Below are 22,062 nucleotides of genomic sequence, written 5' to 3'. Positions count from 1 at the left end.
CTATACGACTGCTGGTAGGACGCATTCAATCAAATGTTCCTGTCCAAATCCTCTGAGCAGCATGGAGGGGACAGACAGGAACATGCCCACATATGAAGTCACTATGGTGGCCTTACTGGAACAAGAAGGTTCCCTTCAACCTGAGCCCTGTGTATCAACCCGGATGTTCAATCCTGTCGATACTTTTAGTACCATGTTTGCTTTTGTCTTAATAGCAGGGTGTCAAACCTGAAAAGATGCGAATGGGAATCTGATTCGTCATTTATTATGATGATATACAAAATACAAATAATTTGTTGTTAATTATAATTAAGCACGGAATGTGAAAATGCAGCCTGTGCGTGTTGGACACACCACGGTGCAATCGTGGCCCAGTGACTCACTGCCTGTGTGTCCGACACGCATGTATAGTCATGTTGCGTGTACTTGAGTGTCGCTGGTGGCTCTCGCTGTTCAGGTGCCTGTGCGATACGCCAAGGATGTAGGTTTGATTTCAGTATTGGTAGGGACCGAATCAGCCCCAAACCCCCACCCCCCTAAACACACGGTACTCCCACAGTATTGGTAGGGACCCACTCAGCCCCGAACACCCACTCCCCTAAACACACGGTACTCCCACAGTATTAGTAGGGACCGAATCAGCCCCAAACCACCACCCCCCTAAACACACGGTACTCCCACAGTATTGGTAGGGACCGAATCAGCCCCAAACCCCCACCCCCCTAAACACACGGTACTCCCACATTATTGATACGGACCTGTCCCTTCCATGCATACCCAAATCTACGCCCTTGGGATATGTGGTGCTCTGATTGGTGCTCTGATTCCTTTTCCTACAGTGCGTTACATTGCCGCTACGGGGTTCGATCAGCGAGCGTCTCGCCGATGTACCTATGTGTGTGTAACTTCCATTCGCATCCTCTCACAGAGCATTCAGCCCTATCGTTTTCCCATCCACAAGCTCCACGCCGTCCTTCACCTCTGGCAGAAGCGCCAACTCCTTTTCTGCTGGCTCCTGGGCAGATCTTCCCTTCTGCTTGACCCTGGAACACAACACAGCATTCAGGTCAACTCTGTAAATGGCGCCCTGCCCCAAGTTAAGGATACACTGGCGATTAGCTTAAATTGGAGCCTTTAGGGAAGTACTGGAAGTCCCTACTGGACCCACCACTTCTCTTCCACGTCCTCAATTGTGTCTGGTAGCGGCACGTTGAGGGTTTCAGGGAGGAAGATGGCGAAGATGCCTGCCACCAGCGCCGAGCCGCCGTACACGATACTGGGTAGAGCCGGCAGGACCTCGTCCAGAATCAGCACAGCAGGTGCTGCCATTGAGCCCACACGGGCCATGGTGGAGGTGAGGCCCATCCCTGTCTGCCTGTAGGGGGCAGTATGGAGATGGGATGTCAGAGGGCATTATACTGTGGACTGGGGGATCCAGTTTGCAGCTTAGATGTAACCATTTGGGATATTATCTATCTTTATGGTCTTGACATTTAGGTTTAATGGGGGGGAGGAACCAGTGCAGGGGGTTTGAGCATCTATCTATTACCTCGTTTCCACCAACATGGAGCTGGTGCTGGTACTAGTGCCAGTGCTGGGCTGGTTCTCACTTGCTGCCTTTTGAGAACCAGCCTGCATTTCCACTGGTTTAAAAAACGGAAGTGAAAGTAAAGTAAAAGTTCATCTGTATTTCATTTTTTGGATTTATTTTTCCGAATCGGAAAGTTTCAGTGTGACTCGTTACGCTCTGTCTCTATTGCCTGTATTCACTTTTGTCTTCTTAAAGGCTCCCCATCTGTGTCTGTGAATGAGATTATTCTTGCTCATTGTTTTACCGCTGTCCTTTTAAGGATCGTGCAGTAATGCCAAAAACTGAACTTATCTGTCTGCCTCATGATTTCTTCGCCACTCAAACGCAAAACATTTTATTCATTCAATAGTGCTGGAGAGATTATATCTTGGTATTCCTCTGGTGGCGCTGGAGGAGGTGGCTGGTGAGAGGGAGGTCTGTTTAGGCTGTTGCCCCCGGGTAGTGATACCTGACGACAGTGGGGTACAGCTCTCCGGTGAAGAGGTAAATGCAGGTAAAGGAAGCCGAGGTGAACCCCTTTCCCAGCACGGCCAAGGTGGTGCGTACGGTCTGCATTTCTGTGGTCACAATCAGACATAAACGCCACATGAGCTCCTGTTCTGTAGGCATTAAAAGTGAGTAAAATCATTCAATCATCACCAGTAAAAAAAAACAACATTTATAAAGGCAGACACAGAATAGCTCTGACCTGCAGGGACGAAGATGTTGGCGAAGATAACGGCAGCAGACAGAACCAGGCAGCTAGCCTGAGTCACGCGACGACCAAAGAAGCTCAGGGTCCCAAGGGCCACCAGCTTGGCTGGGAAGTCCACGGCGCCGAAGATCACCTGGATCAGGTAGATGCTGACGCCAAACTTCTGCAGGTCCATTGCCAGCCCATAATAGGCGAAGCTGGTGGAGAACCTGTTGAGTGGAAGTCAAGGAAATGAGAAGCTTATGGAGGTGAAGGCAGAGCCACAACCTGTACTGGGAACAGGCCCACAGTGGCATCGTGCTTGGAGAAATGCTGTCAATTAACACAGATTAATGATGGTTCAGTTTTGGCAGGACTGAATATTTTGACCAATTGCTGACGTCCTTCCTACATTTTTGCATATCACACAGGCATTTATCTACCAAAAGAGTAACTGGCTAAACAGACTGAGGCACAAAGGGAAGCCTCACCAGACCACCATCAGACAGATGGATATCTGCCTCATCACTGGCGTGCGTAGCAGGTCATAAACCGTGTAGATTTTCTTGCTGGACTGGACCTCCTTGTGCATATGTGACTCCAGCATCTATAGAACACAAACAGGCCAAAATACACCTGACAGTCTGACAGTATCTGCCCACTATCCTGCACCCACCAAGTTCTCTGTCATCTATGTGTCAGATCTGTGCCTTTGCATCTATCCTTCCCAAACCTCCCTACTGACCTCTACAGTGATTTTTTGTGCCAACTCTGGTTTTCCATTAATCCTTGCCACACGATGGATATGTTTGAGGGCCTCGTCTGACCGCCGGTTCAGCATCAGCCAGCGTGCCGACTCGGAATACCACCTAAAATGAAAAACTCAACTGCCTCAGTGCTGATTATGCAGCCACGACACTTCCAACCGTTAACTGAGCGGACGAGGAGCGAAGGATCAAAGAGATCTGAGAGCAGGATGTAACATCTCACCAGCTGTAGATGAAGAAGATGAAGAAGGGGGAGCACACAGCCATCTGCAGCTTGCGCCAGTCCCGGAGGGTGTAGGCCAGGCCCGCCAGAATCATTTGACCAAAGGTGAAGAAAAAGGAGGAGATGGTTCCTACCAAGGTCCGTGACTTGGTGGGAATCCATTCCACCTCTGACCAGGGACAAGATAGAAACATACTATGTTAATCTTCAATGGTCAACAAAGCTTGCAGAGTAAGTGGTCTCATTTCATTCAAACTCAACATTGCTGAAGCACTGAACGAGCTTGGCTGACATTGATTAAGGGTTTTTGTGTATCCAGTATCTCATCTCTAATTGATTAGTGGAGTCATTCATCTGGCTTCTACTAGTCTTCACTGCGATCTGTCAGCTAAAAGCATATATATATCTTATGGTTTAATGAGGTTCCAAAAAGGAAGGTGTTTACCAGAAGGCCCTCTGAAGACTCACAGAAGCATTTCTTTTCAAGTTCTTCATTTAAACAAGGGGTCCTCGATATTGCTTGTAGTTAGTTTCATTCACCTGAACAGTGAAGAACTAGGTTCTCCATGCTAACTCAGCTGTGGATTATCCCATGCTGAGACATTTGAAGACAGCTTGAACGCCTCTGCCATCAGAGTGAACACTCAGCTCTGATGCTGACATGTTCTGGCCGAGAGGTTGAGAGGTTAGGCCAGAGAGACCGAGTTAGAGAGGTCTGGCTAGAGAGATCTAGTTAGAGAGGTCTGGCTAGAGAGATCCAGTTAGAGAAACCTGGTTAGAGAGATCAGGGTAGAGAACCAATTAGAGAGGCCAGGCTAGAGAGCCCTGGTTAGAGACACCTAGTTAGGGAGGTCCGTCTAGAAAGTTCAGGAGACCAGGAATGGACAACAATGTGACATGAATCATCTAGAAGTGCCCGAAACCCCCCAATCTCATCAAAAAGGTCCAAAAACTCCGTCCTGACTGAGCACTGGAACGTTTGAGGACAGCAGGGCAGGGATGGGGGGCGGTGGGGGAGGGGTGCCCAAACAGATAGCACAGCACAACAAGGGGGGGCTCACTTAAGGAGACAGCATTGAGAATGATTCCTGACACCGCCATGCCTGTCAGGAAGCGGAAGATGCAGTAGGCAAGGTAGGAGGGTGAGAATGCCGTGCAGGTGCCCAGGGTGGCCAACTGGAAGTAGGACCAGATCAGCAGTGCTCTGCGGCCAAACCTGCAGGACAGGACAGCAGAGGCATGGTGACAGGAAGGGACCAGCCGGGACGAAGCCACTCCCAGGCCCTCCTCTCAGTTTGGTCTGCATTGCTAAAAGGTCATCAAGCTTAACTGACCAGCGAGACACGCACAGAAAGCAGAGGGAAATATTTCCAAATGTGAGATGCACACCAGTCACGGTAAGAGATCAATTCAGTTAAGCAAGTGCTAACTCATATCTACAGTCATAAATGTATAAATTCCTGTATGTGTCTATTTATATACCGATGCTCCACGCCTGACAATGATTCAGCTTTATGACGGTGCGATAGCAATGCACATTCAGCAGTCAGCTTTGAATTCTGAATCTGTTGCCTGTCTAAAGATACGCCATATAATACTTTCTGTTCATGCCGGGCGATGCCAGCATCCACACAGCCATGCCAGCATCCACACAGCCATGCAGCAGCCATGCAGCATCCACACAGCCATGCAGCAGCGATGCCAGCATCCACACAGCCATGCCAGCATCCACACAGCCATGCAGCAGCCATGCAGCATCCACACAGCCATGCAGCAGCCATGCCAGCATCCACACAGCCATGCAGCAGCCATGCCAGGATCCACACAGCCATGCAGCAGCCATGCCAGCATCCACACAGCCATGCCAGCATCCACACAGCCATGTCAGCATCCACACAGCCATGCAGCATCCATGCCAGGATCCACACAGCCATGCAGCAGCCATGCCAGCATCCACACAGCCATGCCAGCATCCACACAGCCATGCCAGCATCCACACAACCATGCAGCAGCCATGCCAGCATCCACACAGCCATGCCAGGATCCACACAGCCATGCAGCAGCCATGCCAGCATCCACACAGCCATGTCAGCATCCACACAGCCATGCAGCATCCATGCCAGCATCCACACAGCCATGCAGCATCCACACAGCCATGCCAGCATCCACACAGCCATGCCAGCATCCACACAGTCATGCAGCAGCCATGCCAGCATCCACACAGCCATGCAGCAGCGATGCCAGCATCCACACAGCCATGCCAGCATCCACACAGCCATGCAGCATCCACACAGCCATGCAGCATCCACACAGCCATGCCAGCATCCACACAGTCATGCAGCAGCCATGCCAGCATCCACACAGCCATGCAGCATCCATGCCAGCATCCACACAGCCATGCAGCATCCATGCCAGCATCCACACAGCCATGCCAGCATCCACACAGTCATGCAGCAGCCATGCCAGCATCCACACAGCCATGCAGCATCCATGCCAGCATCCACACAGCCATGCCAGCATCCACACAGTCATGCAGCAGCCATGCCAGCATCCACACAGCCATGCAGCATCCATGCCAGCATCCACACAGTCATGCAGCAGCCATGCCAGCATCCACACAGCCATGCAGCATCCATGCCAGCATCCACACAGCCATGCCAGCATCCACACAGCCATGCAGCAGCCATGCCAGCATCCACACAGCCATGCCAGCATCCACACAGTCATGCCAGCATCCACACAGCCATGCAGCATCCATGCCAGCATCCACACAGCCATGCAGCAGCTATGCCAGCATCCACACAGCCATGCCAGCATCCACACAGTCATGCAGCAGCCATGCCAGCATCCACACAGCCATGCCAGCATCCACACAGCCATGCAGCATCCATGCCAGCATCCACACAGCCATGCCAGCATCCACACAGCCATGCAGCAGCTATGCCAGCATCCACACAGCCATGTCAGCATCCACACAGCCATGCAGCAGCCATGCCAGCATCCACACAGCCATGCCAGCATCCACACAGCCATGCAGCAGCCATGCCAGCATCCACACAGCCATGCCAGCATCCACACAGTCATGCAGCAGCGATGCCAGCATCCACACAGCCATGCCAGCATCCACACAGCCATGCAGCCTCCACACAGCCATGCAGCAGCCATGCAGCATCCACACAGCCATGTCAGCATCCACACAGCCATGCAGCATCCATGCCAGCATCCACACAGCCATGTCAGCATCCACACAGCCATGCAGCATCCACACAGCCATGCCAGCATCCACACAGTCATGCAGCAGCCATGCCAGCATCCACACAGCCATGCCAGCATCCACACAGCCGTGCAGCATCCACACAGCCATGCAGCATCCACACAGCCATGCAGCATCCACACAGCCATGCAGCAGCCATGCCAGCATCCACACAGCCATGCCAGCATCCACACAGCCATGCAGCAGCCATGCCAGCATCCACACAGCCATGCCAGCATCCACACAGCCATGCCAGCATCCACACAGCCATGCAGCAGCCATGCCAGCATCCACACAGCCATGCCAGCATCCACACAGCCATGCCAGCATCCACACAGTCATGCAGCAGCTATGCCAGCATCCACACAGCCATGCCAGCATCCACACAGTCATGCAGCAGCTATGCCAGCATCCACACAGCCATGCAGCATCCACACAGCCATGCAGCATCCACACAGCCATGCCAGCATCCACACAGCCATGCAGCAGCCATGCCAGCATCCACACAGTCATGCAGCAGCCATGCAAGCATCCACACAGCCATGCAGCATCCACACAGCCATGCAGCATCCACACAGCCATGCAGCATCCACACAGCCATGCCAGCATCCACACAGCCATGCCAGCATCCACACAGCCATGCAGCAGCCATGCCAGCATCCACACAGCCGTGCAGCATCCACACAGCCATGCAGCATCCACACAGCCATGCAGCATCCACACAGCCATGCAGCAGCCATGCCAGCATCCACACAGCCATGCCAGCATCCACACAGCCATGCAGCAGCCATGCCAGCATCCACACAGCCATGCCAGCATCCACACAGCCATGCCAGCATCCACACAGTCATGCAGCAGCTATGCCAGCATCCACACAGCCATGCAGCATCCACACAGCCATGCAGCAGCCATGCCAGCATCCACACAGCCATGCCAGCATCCACACAGCCATGCCAGCATCCACACAGTCATGCAGCAGCTATGCCAGCATCCACACAGCCATGCAGCATCCACACAGCCATGCAGCAGCCATGCCAGCATCCACACAGCCATGCAGCATCCACACAGCCATGCAGTATCCACACAGCCATGCCAGCATCCACACAGCCATGCCAGCATCCACACAGCCATGCAGCAGCCATGCCAGCATCCACACAGCCGTGCAGCATCCACACAGCCGTGCAGCATCCACACAGCCGTGCAGCATCCACACAGCCGTGCAGCAGCCATGCCAGCATCCACACAGCCATGCCAGCATCCACACAGCCATGCAGCAGCCATGCCAGCATCCACACAGCCATGCCAGCATCCACACAGCCATGCCAGCATCCACACAGTCATGCAGCAGCTATGCCAGCATCCACACAGCCATGCAGCATCCACACAGCCATGCCAGCATCCACACAGTCATGCAGCAGCCATGCCAGCATCCACACAGCCATGCAGCATCCACACAGCCATGCAGCATCCACACAGCCATGCCAGCATCCACACAGCCATGCAGCATCCATGCCAGCATCCACACAGCCATGCCAGCATCCACACAGCCATGCCAGCATCCACACAGCCATGCCAGCATCCACACAGCCATGCAGCATCCACACAGCCATGCCAGCATCCACACAGCCATGCAGCATCCATGCCAGCATCCACACAGCCATGCCAGCATCCACACAGCCATGCAGCAGCTATGCCAGCATCCACACAGCCATGTCAGCATCCACACAGCCATGCAGCAGCCATGCCAGCATCCACACAGCCATGCAGCATCCACACAGCCATGCAGCAGCCATGCCAGCATCCACACAGCCATGCAGCATCCACACAGCCATGCCAGCATCCACACAGCCATGCAGCAGCCATGCCAGCATCCACACAGCCATGCAGCATCCACACAGCCATGCCAGCATCCACACAGCCATGCCAGCATCCACACAGCCATGCAGCAGCCATGCCAGCATCCACACAGCCATGCCAGCATCCACACAGCCATGCAGAATCCACACAGCCATGCAGCAACCACACAGCCATGCAGCATCCACACAGCCATGCAGCATCCACACAGCCATGCATCCAGTCTCTGTAATGATCATGAGCGTAAACATCTCATACAGCGTTTAACAACGTATCGTACAGTGTTTTTTTTGTGTTGGACCAAATAAACTTTTTTTTCATTTATTTACTTTTCAATTACTGGTACCTAGTTAGTTGTAGTTAATTATTTAATTATTCAGTGATAGTAGCTATGTATTCATGTATGTATTTATGTATGTATTTATTACACCATTTTCATACTTGACTTGCGATATTTTCTACTTACGATGAGTTCATCCAAATGTTTTGGCCCCAGAATTTTTGGTTCCTTTCGGTTACTCATGCCACCCTTTCGAACCTCTAGTGTGTGAGAATCCCAGAGTGGCTGTTTCTCAAATGCTGGAACTGCCGATCACACCATATTCAGAACTTAGACCAGGCATCTTGGCCGTTTCATTTAGCCGCTTAACTTTTGATCCGGTCTATGTGCTGTATGCGTTTCGCTGGAGCCACATGATTGGCTGTTTGGAAGAGCAGTCGGTTTACATTAGCAGGCAAACCTAATGGTTAGGGAAGCGTGCTTGTGATTGATAGGTTGCTGGTTCAAATCCCTGACCAGCAAGGTACCGCCCCCCAAGCACCTCTCCCCAGGCACTGAATTACCTGCCCCTTGCTATGTCACATAAGGGTTAAATGCAGTGGACACATGTCATTGTTGTGCACTGTGTGCTGCGGTGTGTCATCACTGACAATTAATCACTGACACCTTTCACTTAAACTGGCCACAGATCATTTAGATACTATATATTCTCACAGAAATTCCTGTCTACGTCTTTTTCTGTCGAGAAAAAAAAATTGAATGGCTTCTCCCTAGTTCTCCCAGTTCTACTAGAGCCATGCAGCATTTTAAGACACATGTAACACTTGATTTTCCAGGCTGAAGAGGAACTAGCACCTTGCGGAGTGTAACTCTGTGCACAAACGAAGTGCCGACTGTGGTAAAATCGGTGCTAAGTACTGGAAACAGCTGCTGGTATTTGGAGAATTTTAATCCGGCACTTGGACTGATTTGGCTCTGCCTGGATCAGCACAAGCAACTTGGGGACAAAGAAAGAGCTGTGGGTAATTAGAAAAGGGTATTAATCGCAAAATGATTAGTGATTGGTTATGTGTAGCTACAAGGAAACAGGATGTAGTCCACAAGGGTCACTGGCTTAGAGTGATGAATTACAACAACATAACTGATATAAACCAGCTGATACGTTAGTGTAACACGGTAACCAAACTCCTTTCTCAAGTTTAAGTTCCAGGTGTTTGTAGGGAGCTTAAAAACAGATTTCCTATCATTTAAGGCCCAAAAGTTACAAAGTGACTACACTGGCAACAGTTAAAATTTGATTTTTGTCATCGACAACAGTCACTGGTTTTCTGTAGTTTGAGGTAAAGCACACTCGTTCAATAACGGTGCCCGTGCCTGCGTGCCACTGCTGAAATCGTTCTGAGTTTGTAGGTGGCTCAAAGACTCGACACGAGCGACCTTACCTGTCTGAAAGTCCCCCAAAAATGATGGCACCAGCAAGGACCCCCCCCATATAGATGGTCTGACTCATCTGTTTGAGCGGCCGGAGGGTGCAAACCAGATCCCACTGTGGAAGACAGGCGCAATCATTCTCATCTCATGTGTTCGTCACGGTGTTAGGAAAAGTAACTTAACAAGCTGTTAAATTTCACTGATTTCTATGGCTTCATCTTTCATTGGCAGTCATCAGTCCTCAGTCATTTCAGGTCAGGTTCTTCTTTGAAGGTTTAACAGCCAAAATCCCTCTTGGGATTCGAAACCATGGTACATACCCACACAACACCAAGGTCATGTCCTCTGTATTTTTTTGCATTTCTTTTCTAAGTAGCTTTTGTAACAAATTATGTTTCAAAACGATTATTGCTGCTCTCAGAAAGAAATAAAATGTATAATGTAGCTGCACTGTAGTCGTAATATCTTTTTCTCGGGGAGCATGCTTCCGGAACACCCCAGAATGAGCTAACACCTTTCACCTTGCTAATCTGGCTACGGCCCAGTCGGAGACTTTTTCATGCTCAGAGCATAAATGCAGTAAACCTTTAAGATGCTCCCTAAGAAGTATGTATTCATTCGTTCATTCATACGTACATACAGTATTGTGCAAAAGTCTAAGGCAGTCAAAGAAAATCATCTTCACGTTGGTGTAAAACTATGATATTATGTCTGTAAAAGTGTGTCAGTGTAACCATATCAAAACCTCTATTGAAATCACTCCAGTATTTTCAGCGACTATCCAATACACCCATGTGTTTTTTGACTGGACCACTAGCACACTTCCTATGGATAATCAACACCCCACTGAGCTGGTCCTGAAATTTAACATATGCTGTACATGGAACGGCTGAGGTCTGGGAACTGAAGCGAGGTTCATCTAGCCATCCAGTGAGATACCAGGGATTTTTGAAGAACTGAGAAAAATCTTGTTAGTTTTCATTGTATTACTCTTAATTTGCATAGGTTCTAAGGTGGAATTGTTAAGTTGTCGTTTTTGTTCTGAGCAAACACTTACTACCCATATAAATAGCTTTAAACATTTCCCTTGACTGCCTTGCACAGTACTATACACACTTACCTGGATTACCCGCCATGTACGCTTTTCCACATACCTCTGAAACTATAGTAGCCTGAAACTCGGTCTTATCGTAGATCCAGCCGTCTTGGCACGTCTCCGTTTCCGCGTCTGTAACATTGGTTCGAGTCCAGGTGCCGCTCACGTTGCCCTTGACAAGGTGCCACTGCGCTTCGGTGTATCTGGTGCACTTTGACAGCCCGGACCCCTCTGCCACCGGGATGAACGCCTGTAGCACCTCTTGGTCACTCAGATCTGATGCTGATATGTTCTGTCCGAGAGCTAGAGAGGTCCGGTTGGGTATGTTGCAGTGGTGCCCCGGAGTACCGGCTGTGAAATTGTTTAGTAGATTTTGGCTGGCCATAAGGAGACCGGGAATGGATAACAGTGTGACGTGAATCATCTGGAAGCGCCCGAAACCCCCGATCTCATCTAAAATATCTGCGAAGCCCATTCTCACTGAGCACCTGCCAGGAAAGTGTACCGGTGAACTGCGCTGCAAAACGTGCAAGACAGCAGACTTTTACAACATTGCACGGTCGGAAACTTCAGGAATAACGAGACCTGTTGAGTGCGCCTGTGTTCACTTTCGCAGGTTAAGGCACAAGCGCTTGTCCGGCCGGTGCGCGGCGCCGCAAAATCCGCTGCGCGCAGCTGGAGTTAAATTCCTGCTTCTCTGGAAAAACGCCCGCTCATTTCCCTCAAGACTGATCACAATATGACATGGCTTTTCGTAAATTATATATAGGTATATGCAAGTTTCTAAGTAAACTAGGTTACATTTATAATGTCTGATAAGTTGAGTTAATGGTTATAAAAAGACGGTCACGCCGAGGTCAGCAGTTCGTTCTCTCTGTTGTCCAAATCCTGAACTACCTCCATGGGCGTAAATTACGGGGGGGGGGTTGTAGCCCCCCCAATAAATCAAAACCAGCTAATACAACCCCCCACCCCCATAATCCTGTTCCCCCGGTAATGGGTGGAGACCTCAAACCCCCCCCCCCCCCGCAATGTTACGCCCTTAACTACCTCTGTAATGGGATCAGAGATAGACTGTGATGCGATTGAACATAGTTGTACATAATAGATAAACGACAAACGATTTCTTTGACTACTTTCCTGTAATCTTTCCAGCTTATTTCCCCCAGATAAAATACAGTTAGCATATTCACACACGTGTAGAGACGCACAACCTGGATGCCCCCGTCTGCCTCAGCGTTTATAATCACATCTAAATAAAAGGCAAATATGCGGTAGTTATTTATATGAATATTTTCACAAGTGCTCAACACCACGTCAAAAACGGTAAGCGCGCACTAATAGTAAAGATGAACGGACGTCGCAACTCATCTGAACATGGGGGTTATAACTTAGGGAGGGATAAAAGTCATCTTCACTTGCCTGTTTGCTTTAGAAAAATCGAGACATGGCCTCACTTTCTGCCTCTTCATTTTTATCACCTCACCACGCGCTTTTTTGCCTCGTGACACATGTTGATATTTGGCTAATGCTGGTGACGTCACATTAATCGTGCTGTTTACGGTAATTAATATCGTTTCCTTCGCCTAAAACTCACATTGGTGTTTAAACCGCGCAGATATAATTCAGACGTTCATTAATAATGTTTCATCGCCTACATTTGTCATTTTTTGTAGGTAATTTTTCGTGACTGATCACTCAATGATGCCGCTGCAGTTACCCGGGCCGGTGTTCTGTCGAGTTGAGCTACTTTGTCGAGTTAGGCTATCGTAGTGCTAATCGATAGCCGTAACCCTATCCCCAACTTTAAACCTAAACCTAACCCACCAAAAAACCCCTAAAACCCTTACCCTAACCCTAATTCCAAGACGGTGGAACTGCACATGCGCCGAAAGGCTCGATAGCACGTCTCGATAGGTAGCTCAACTCGTCAGAACACTGGCGTTTGACTGCAATTAAGAGTTAAACTTGTGGCGATACAGGGCAGTGTGTTAACCGTGCTAGTAAAGAGTAACATTTTAAACTGTCATAGTTAATATTTAATGGTTTTCAACGTTGTAAGCGGATGGGCGTTCATAAAACATTTTCAGATACGGTATCAGCTTGTAAAACAAGTCATTTTCATTGATTATTAAAGGTTCGTTTGTTCCCCCCCCCCCCAAGTATAAGAATTGTTTCCTGCTTTCCATTTGCCTTTTTACATGACACTAAGGTGGAATTGTTAAATTAATTTAAATAGCAAGAGAGATACTATGAAATACTCGTTCTATTTTAATATTAGGCTACATGGATTTAATTTTTATAACCATCATTTACCAGGCTTTATAAGATAATACAGGTTGTTTGATTAAACTAAACATCATTACCAAAAGGGAAGGAGAGACTTTGCTTCATAATGTAAAGTAGGCCATTTGTGCCATTCATTTACCGCAGTTTCAGTTTAATTAGATTTAGATGCACTGTTGATTCTAAAAAATTATTACACCCAGCTAAAAATGGCAGTCTCTACATGTTGACTCCTGTTAATGTATGAACAGTGGTGCTTGCCACCGTCACTCTGGAGTGCTACAGTAATGGTCAGCATTTATCACCTGATGAATTTGGTTAAACTTTTCACACTGATGTATTTCCAAATGACGGTTTTTCTGAACCAGCTTATTTCAAAGTGCCAATTTCATAATGCAGGTGCACTTTAACCATTCATTATGGGAGGGGGGGGGGGGGTGAACTTGTTACTGGATCAAATGTTCCCTGAATGTCTCCACCCAGCTATCTGGTGGGGAGGTGCGGAATAGGTGACTTGGTTACTGCCGAAATACAAATCATCAACAAATATACTCCCTGCTTGAGGTAAATTGATGCGTTATGATTCATTAGATGAAAAAAAAAGATCAGTATTTCACTTGTGTTATTCATGACTTCTTCCTTCAGTACTTCCTCAGTACTTCCTCAGTAATTCCTTCGATCTGTATAGTTCACAGGTTTCAGAATTAACAGAAATAGTAAACATACTAACTGCTTGAGGTTAAACTTGCGAACATGACATCGGTATATGTAACTTGGACTTAGTTCGCAGTAAATTAATACTTAAGTAGTAGCTTAATATTGCATTATTTGTGCCCCCCTAAATTATTAAATTTATTAAATTCACCTAATTTCAGGTTTTTGTAAAATTTACTATGTAGGCCTACATAGCAGTCAAAATTTGAGGGGATACTGCTGTATTCTGAAATCACACTGGTAATAGGTTACGTTTTACATTAACTGCATCTTCACAATGCATTCATTATGCATTCATAGAACATTCAGTGCACCTTCATAATGCATTAATAGAACATTCAGTGCACCTTCATAATGCATTCATAGAACATTCAGTGCACCTTCATAATGCATTCATTATGCATACATAGAACATTTAGTGCACCTTCATAATGCATTCATAGAACATTCAGTGCACCTTCATAATGCATTCATAGAACATTCAGTGCACCTTCATAATGCTTTCATGGAACATTCATAAGCAACATGTAAGTATACCTTAACTGTCAAGGTCAGCGCCCATCCATCCATGCCCTTATGTCACTTCCCCACTTGGCCAGCAGGTGTTGCTGGCCATCCTGTTCCCTCCTGTCTTTGTACTAGATCTTTGTGTGTTTTCCCTACTTCCCAGACCATTGCATAGCTCAATCAGCTGAGTGCTTTTCCACCACACCAGGTACTTTCCCTTTTCCATTGAGTTCCAGTCGAGTACAAGTACAAAAAATTCAGTACCTAAAGCATTAAACCTGCTAGGGTAATTTGTGCTTTGGCACATTGCGATGGGACTTGCAAATGCATTGTTTGTCAAATGTTATGCAGATAACCTGCTTCTGAAATCAACCGTGCTAGTAAACAACCAGCAACTTTAAAAAAAAGTTATGAACTCAGAAAACAACAATAAACAAAGTAAAAAAGTAATAATAATTCATGTGAGGACAAATGAAGAGACTCAAGCTTTAATTATGATCTGGTCAGAAGAACCAGAGGGCGATCTGGAGGGCATGACAAGAAATAAAAAAAGTATTTGCTATAATATTGTAGGGCTGCATGGTACTGGAAATTTTCAAATATCAGGATGTGATTTTGTTGACATTAATAGCAGGAGACTGACAGGTCACCTCAGAGGAATTACTTAGTTATAATAGATTATCCTTGAACCCATTTGATCTTAGCATGATCAAAACACCATACAACTTAAAAAGAGAGAAAATGAATCATAAACAAAAGGATTTTCATTCTCCGGTGATGGTGGCCTTCCTCGTGATGTCTCTTTTCTCTGATAATGGCCATTTCCCCCCTTTAATGTGTGACTCAGGCAATTTGGTGGTCAGTGCACCCCTCCTCCAGCGTCACTCACGTCACTCCCCAGGCTTATGAGTGAGGCGACACAAATGGGGGGACAGGGGGTCACTAATTTATTTCCACCCCCAGCCTTGCAGGGTGCCCGGTCCTGTACAGCGATGAGAATGAGAGGACCCGTCTGCCTGACACGAGGCGTCCGGTATTATGCCTGTTAACGAATTCCATTACTTTAATGCTTTATTTTTAAGGAATTTTCCAATAATGACTAACTTGCATTGTCAGTTTTCTAAGACATCAGCTATATTTCCTGCCAGAGTAGTTGACCCGAGTTCTGCTGAAGATATGCTGGGACTGAAGTGTGACAAACTGCCGAAGGTTTGTAGCCCTGTGCATGTCTGCCTTAAGGGGTTCACACCCTGGCGAATTCTGACGGTCGATTTGATCAAAATATATTTTTTATCCACCGAATTATTTACATGGTATTTAAAAACATAGCATACATAGTTTTTATTTTCTCAGTTAAAACATTTTCCAAATTCTCATCGTTGTTAAGTGAGTGCGTGTTTACCCATTGCAATAGTCCACATATAATGAGACGATAGAAAATATTATTTGATTTATTAATCGATATATCTGTGATGGGTTGGCGCTCCATCCTGGCTTGTTTCTCGCCTTGCGCCTGCATGCAGCCCCTGGGACAGACGCCGGACGCCCCGCGATCCTGAGCAGGACGAGCGATTGCAGAAAATGGATGGCTGGTTAATATAGCCTATTTAACTGGTAACCAAACTGAACGTGTTATTTTAGCTCAACCCATATTTTATATACTACGATAAACACTAAAAGATAAAATGCTTGATCCCACAAAATTTATTAAGGCGTTTATTCTGATCTACCTCCTAAAATTGACGGGTCATAAGAAATAACAAACGCAGAGCTACTGAAAAAATAACGTTTTATTTAGACAGAATAATGACTCATTGAGAAAGAATAATAAATAAATTTTAAAATAAATTCAAATCGGGAGACATTTGAACAGGGTTTCATAAGAGATAAGAAAATCTTTCGTATTTGATCATCGATGTTTCTGGAAGCTGTGTTAGAACTTTTCACTACGCAAATGCAGAGAGCCGTAAGCACGATTCTTATAGCGCCTGCACGGACAGAGCAGCTGTCCCTTTAAATTTTCCCAAAAGCCCCTTAAAGAGCCCTAGGGGCCCAAAACCCGCTCCTCACTCAAAATAGCGGCAGTGTTTTTGAAAAGCGGCCAGGGACCACTTTATGTATCAGAAAACGAACGGAGCTCGCTTCTGCACGGGCGATCGGAGAGAAACTAAACTAAGTTGCCGAGGTTCGGACGGGCGCAGAGGGGCGCTGCGCAGTGTGTGTGTGTGTGTATTTAACTGCACGCCACTTTGGTACCGCCAGCTGGCCTTAGCATGTCGTTGTGACCGCGGCATTATGCCCTGATACTCGGTATCTATATAGTAATATAACCAATAAGTAAACTGGGCAGCACAGCAAAGAAAATCGGACGCGTCGGTGCACATGTGCGAACCGCTCCAAGCACCGGAAAGGATCGGACACAAGTGACCCAGGACCCTTTGCAGGTACAGCATATCTTATTTATATGCGAGGTAACGTGCATTTCCACCGCCCGGTATCCTAATCTCATTCAGATCAGCCCCTATGACTGTCGGTACTGTTTATCGGCATGGCCTCTTCCTGTCTCCTTAATAAACAAAGAAGGCGAGCTGCGGCGGAGACTCGAGGGCGCGCCCTGCTGGACGCCAGCGGATATGACTCCGACTCCCAGCTGTAATGACGGAAGTTGTGCAGAATATTTCGAGACGAGCTTTATTTGCGTGCAAGGTCACACTTAGAAGGAGTCTGTCCTGTCCTGGTGCTTTCAGTGACCTCTGTCAGAAAACAGATGAAATATCTGACAGACGACAGTCAACTTAAAAATGTCATTAAAGAGTAAATACATACACGTGCAGTGCTGGATACCGCCAGTAGTGATTACAGAACGTCCGGTCCTGTCCTGTGATGTGGTTAAATTCAAATAACAATCGGTGATGAGGTGAGCAGGGACTTAGCGATGGTCTCTTATGTCATCATAGTCTGAGGAAGGTTGGCATACTATGCTATGCTTTCTCGATGATGTAGACTGTTCTCCCATGAAAGATCTTGGTAATTATTCCCAGAATTAGAAGGACTTGGGAGTATTAACTGTGGGGCAGTGGATTATTTGGGGGTCAGAGAGGGGGGCTTCTCTACCTGCTGGTAGGGCGCACACAGCCCAGTGAGGCGCTCGGGGTCACAGTGCCCGGTGTGTCTGCGGGGGTGAAGGATTCCGCTGACTCATTTACCTCTTAGAAGAGGCCTCAAAGCAGCGGGACGTGTTTAATATTCATTACAGAATCTGACCTGCAGATCGATTTGTAGTTTTCCGCAGAATAAAAAAACGATGTAACGTTTCTCTGCTGGGGGAAGTGACGGGGTGCAGTGTGGATATTGGGGGGGTGACAGGGTGCAGTGTGGATATTGGGGGGTGACAGGGTGCAGTGTAGATAATGGGGGGTGACAGGGTGCAGTGTAGATATTGGGGGTGGTGGTGACAGGGTGCAGTGTGGATATTGGGGGGTGACAGGGTGCAGTGTAGATATTGGGGGGTGACAGGGTGCAGTGTAGATATTGGGGGTGGTGGTGACAGGGTGCAGTGTGGATATTGGGGTGGGGTGATGGTAGGGTGCAGTGTAGATATTGGGTGGGGGGGGGGGGGTGACAGAGTGCAGTGTTTTCACTGTTGGGCCCTCGACCTTCCATTGCCCCAGAGACTGGCTGACACTGCTTTCCTGATTGGACACTTTGGGTCTTCTTAATAAATGAATGTAAATAAATGACGATGGTAGAGACTGTAATGAAGTAAAGGGGTAGGGCTGGTTTTGAAATATTAACCCCAACTTCACTTCCTCACTTATCTACTTTCCTAGCTTGGGTCCAGAGCCTGAATGGACGACATTGCCATAAATGGACATGAAGGGGCGGAGACAGGGGCGGGCACAGCGAGCTTCACGAGCCCATCGGAGTTACCCGAGTCTCATGGGTCACCGCGGTGTGACTGGGGCCCCAATCAGGCGAGGAGGAAGGGGCGTGTCCAGGGCCGAGACCACCGGCGGAACTACCAGGAGCAGTGGCGGGCGGAGTTCCTGATGGAGTTTGACGCGGCGCGCGGTGTCATGCTGTGCATGGTGTGCGGCAGCTCGCTGGCCTCGCTCAAACTCAGCACCATCAAGAGGCACATCCAGCAGAGGCACCCCGACACGCTGCTGTGGGCCCCCGCCGACAAGCAGCTGCTGCTCTGCGACTGGGAGGCCGCGCACACACCCAGGGGCTCCGCCGGGGGCCCGGGGCCCGAGAGTGAAGGTATGCTGTCACCAGGGGGGACGTAGTGCGCTCCGACGCACCTTTATTTTGCGGGGGTGGCTTAGCAGGTTCGGATCTTGTGCCCGTGAACTGAAGGTTGCTGGTTCAAATCCCAGGGTCGGCAGAATGATGTTGCTCTTGGGCCCTTGGCCTTCCATGGCCCCAGAGGCTGGCTGACCTGGCTGATCTTTCCTGGTCAGATCCCTCATTTCACTACTGGGTCCTTGAGCACAGCCTTTAACCCCAATTGCCGACCCTGCTTTCTCAAAAATGTAGGTCGCGTTTAGAAGTGTTACGGTATCCGTACCGAAGATTTTCGGAACAGCTCTTTTGGTTCGGTGTGTATTTGTCCCAAAGAAATACAGCAAATGCGGAACCATTGTGTGCATGTGCGTTTCCCCCAAGCTACATTCGGAAAGGGGCTTATGAAGCCGTACCACTGTGCATGTGCGCATAGTTACGGGGAACACAGATAAACCAGTACTTGAAGGTACAGTTCATTTTCTAAATGTTGACCTTAATGGATATTCATTTTATTTTTATTTACTAATTTACTGTTTTATTTTAGTTAATTTTTATTAGGTTGCAGCAGTATTGACGGAGTAGGACAGTCATACTTTGTTCAGTAAACCAATGTTTAATAAAGAAGAAAAAAGACAGTTTTTATTTTCTTTCTTTTATCCCCGCTGTACCGAAAATGTACCGAACTGTGCCCCGGATGGCCGGTGACTCAGGCCCCGGTGAAGGTCACGCTGACTCGGGCCCCTGGTGAAGGTCGCGCTGACTCGGCTCGGATGGCCGGTGACTCGGCCCCCGGTGAAGGTCGCGCTGACTCGCCCCGGAATGGCCGGTGACTCGGGCCCCCGGTGAAGGTTGCGCTGACTCGGGCCCCCGGTGAAGGTCGCGCTGACTCGGGCCCCCGGTGAAGGTCGCGCTGACTCGGGCCCCCGGTGAAGGTCGCGCTGACTTGGCTCGGATGGCCGGTGACTCGGGCCCCCGGTGCAGGTTGTGCTGGCTCGGGCCCCCGGTGAAGGTTGTGCTGGCTCGGGTCCCCGGTGAAGGTTGTGCTAACTCGCCCTGGCCGCCTTTTAAGCTGAACCGTTCCCCTCCCTGTGAAGGTGTCCCACCGAAGGCAGAGCCAGCACCCCAGGAGCCACAGCCTGCGCAGCCCGTGTCGGGAGGGGTTCGCGACCCGCTGGCCCAAACGCTGGAGCGCTACGCCAACGACACGCTGCGTGCCTGGCTCCGGCAGGAGTTCCTCATGGAGTACCGTGCGGCGGAGGGCCGGCTGCTCTGCATGGTGTGCGGAGCCCAGCTGCCTGCGCCGCATCTGCAGCACGTCAAACTGCATGTGCTGCAGCAGCATCCTGACTCACTGGTGTACAGCTCTGAGGAGAAGCACCACATCCTGCGGGGCTGGGGTGAGCGGAGGCGGGGGGGTGAGCAGGAGAGGGGCAGGGTGAGCGGGGGTGCCACTGTGGTGGGGAGGGGCAGGGGGTTGCTTTTGAAACCATAGCAGTGACCACATGCGTAGCAGAGTTAGGAGGACAAGCTTGGGGGGGGGGGGGGGATTCCCGCATTTAGCTGTTCTCCTTTGCTTTGACTGTGTGTGTCTGTCTGCATGTCTGTGTCCCTAACCCCGCTCTCCCCCCTCCCCCCTCCCAGAGCACGCCTCACCTGAGAGCCCCGGTGCCCTGAAACCGGACCACGAGCCCCCAGCTGAAGATCTCAGAGGCGTGCCTTCCGACGCTGCTTCGGGCTCCACACAATGCTGGGGGTTTGGCAACGCTGTGGAGTAGCAGGTGCGAGCGGGCCACCCCCCCCCCCCCACTGCGGGTCAGACCTCGTCTGCATTTCCAGGCATCGGCACAGACAGCTAAGGCAGCCGATGCCTTAGACACACGAGCAGCAGATGGACTGGCAGACCCGGGACAGTGAAGGCGGGGGCCTCCTGGCTGCGATGGTCAGAACCCCCCCCCCCTTGGAGTTTGATCGGGAAGAGGACCAAAGAGGCTGCGCCCATGACAGCACCAGTTACCCAGTAAGAAATGGGGGCACACAGCCCCCCCAACAGGAAGGACAAATATAATTATTAGGGGGAGAAAAAGTTACACAGCCCCCCCTCCTGTAGCAGGTGGTTTATTCTGACCTGTGACTGTTTGGTTTTAAATACAAGGGGGGGGAGCTTTTTTGGACAACCATCTTTTGGGCTAGATAATAAAAAGAATCAGTCTGTTAATCTTATTTTACTGTGTCTAAAGTAACAACCTCAAATTTAACTGACCATTACCCACATGCATGATGTTGCTGGTTCAGGACATGCACCGGATGGTTGCTGGTTTAAGTTCCTGGAGGAGGTCTGTTCATGTACCCTTCGCAGTGAAATACCCACGAGATACGCTGGGTGAATGCAATTGAGAAATGTAAAGCGTACATCTTCTGTAATAGGAATCTGCAGTCAGAATATATCTCACTGCATGCTGTCAGGCAATTTACTAGACACCCTTTTAATGTTATACGTAGAAATCTTCATGGCATCATCGAGGGCGTGACGCTCTTAAGGACCCCTGTGAAGCCGAATGGCATAAGGAGAGATGAACCTCCAACCATCTAACTCCATGCTCTTCCGGGTCGGACGTCTCTACATGCACACTTCAGATTAGGGAACGTTAAGTTAGGGAAACCAGGTCAATATGTTGGACGACTGAAGCGGAGCTGTTCATGAAAGCTCTGCAGTGTAGACCCTGACACTTACGCTAATTGAACTTCCACTAAACCTTTGATTAAATGCTGATGTACCTCAGAGGCGGGGAGGCTGTACTGTGGCAGGGACCCCACTGACGTCCTCAGGAGCATCCGTCTCACTTGGGCAGCAGATCCATACCTGGAATCCACCCTACTTGGTTTTCCTTTTATTTTTCCCAAGTCTGTTTCCTTATGTCTACAGATGTTTGGCTTCTTTTCAAGCACTTTGTCACTGAAGCTCATTTTAAAAATTTCAAAATGTCTGGCATCCGCCCCTTCCAAGCAGAAGCCCTCATTGACATAATCTAGCCATTTCACAGGAAATGGGAGACAGGGGCGTGACCCTTTGCCCGCTCCGGGAAGAATGAAGTCATCAATA

At 49.1% G+C, this 22,062-nt stretch overlaps 2 protein-coding genes across 6 annotated transcripts; one reads left to right on the top strand and one right to left on the bottom strand.

Moving 5' to 3' along the window:
• Positions 1-249: 249 nt before the first annotated feature.
• oatx (organic anion transporter X) lies at positions 250-12,052 on the bottom strand. Its single transcript, XM_023841703.2, has 10 exons — positions 11,227-12,052; positions 10,084-10,187; positions 4,316-4,470; positions 3,255-3,423; positions 3,010-3,133; positions 2,756-2,871; positions 2,280-2,494; positions 2,040-2,148; positions 1,169-1,375; positions 250-1,043 (listed from the first exon to the last, which is right to left on the bottom strand). The coding sequence occupies exons 1-10, from the start codon at positions 11,641-11,643 to the stop codon at positions 923-925; spliced, it is 1,737 nt and encodes a 578-aa protein (XP_023697471.1). The 5' UTR covers positions 11,644-12,052; the 3' UTR covers positions 250-922.
• A 3,612-nt stretch (positions 12,053-15,664) lies between these two features.
• LOC111859213 (zinc finger translocation-associated protein-like) lies at positions 15,665-21,182 on the top strand. Of its 5 annotated transcripts, none has more exons than XM_023841710.2 (4): positions 15,665-15,884; positions 18,506-18,938; positions 20,057-20,359; positions 20,604-21,182. In XM_023841710.2, the coding sequence occupies exons 2-4, from the start codon at positions 18,524-18,526 to the stop codon at positions 20,735-20,737; spliced, it is 852 nt and encodes a 283-aa protein (XP_023697478.2). In that variant the 5' UTR covers positions 15,665-15,884; positions 18,506-18,523; the 3' UTR covers positions 20,738-21,182. The 5 variants fall into 5 exon arrangements, with proteins under 5 accessions (XP_023697478.2, XP_023697479.2, XP_023697481.2 ...); XM_023841711.2 differs by lacking the exon at positions 15,665-15,884 and adding an exon at positions 16,208-16,289; XM_023841713.2 differs by lacking the exon at positions 15,665-15,884 and adding an exon at positions 16,320-17,119 and having other exon boundaries at positions 20,057-20,397.
• Positions 21,183-22,062: the final 880 nt, after the last annotated feature.

This window comes from Paramormyrops kingsleyae, chromosome 24 (assembly GCF_048594095.1).
Source record: "Paramormyrops kingsleyae isolate MSU_618 chromosome 24, PKINGS_0.4, whole genome shotgun sequence".
NCBI classification, from domain to species: Eukaryota; Metazoa; Chordata; class Actinopteri; order Osteoglossiformes; family Mormyridae; genus Paramormyrops; species Paramormyrops kingsleyae.
This window is presented reverse-complemented; position numbering and strand designations above follow the sequence as displayed.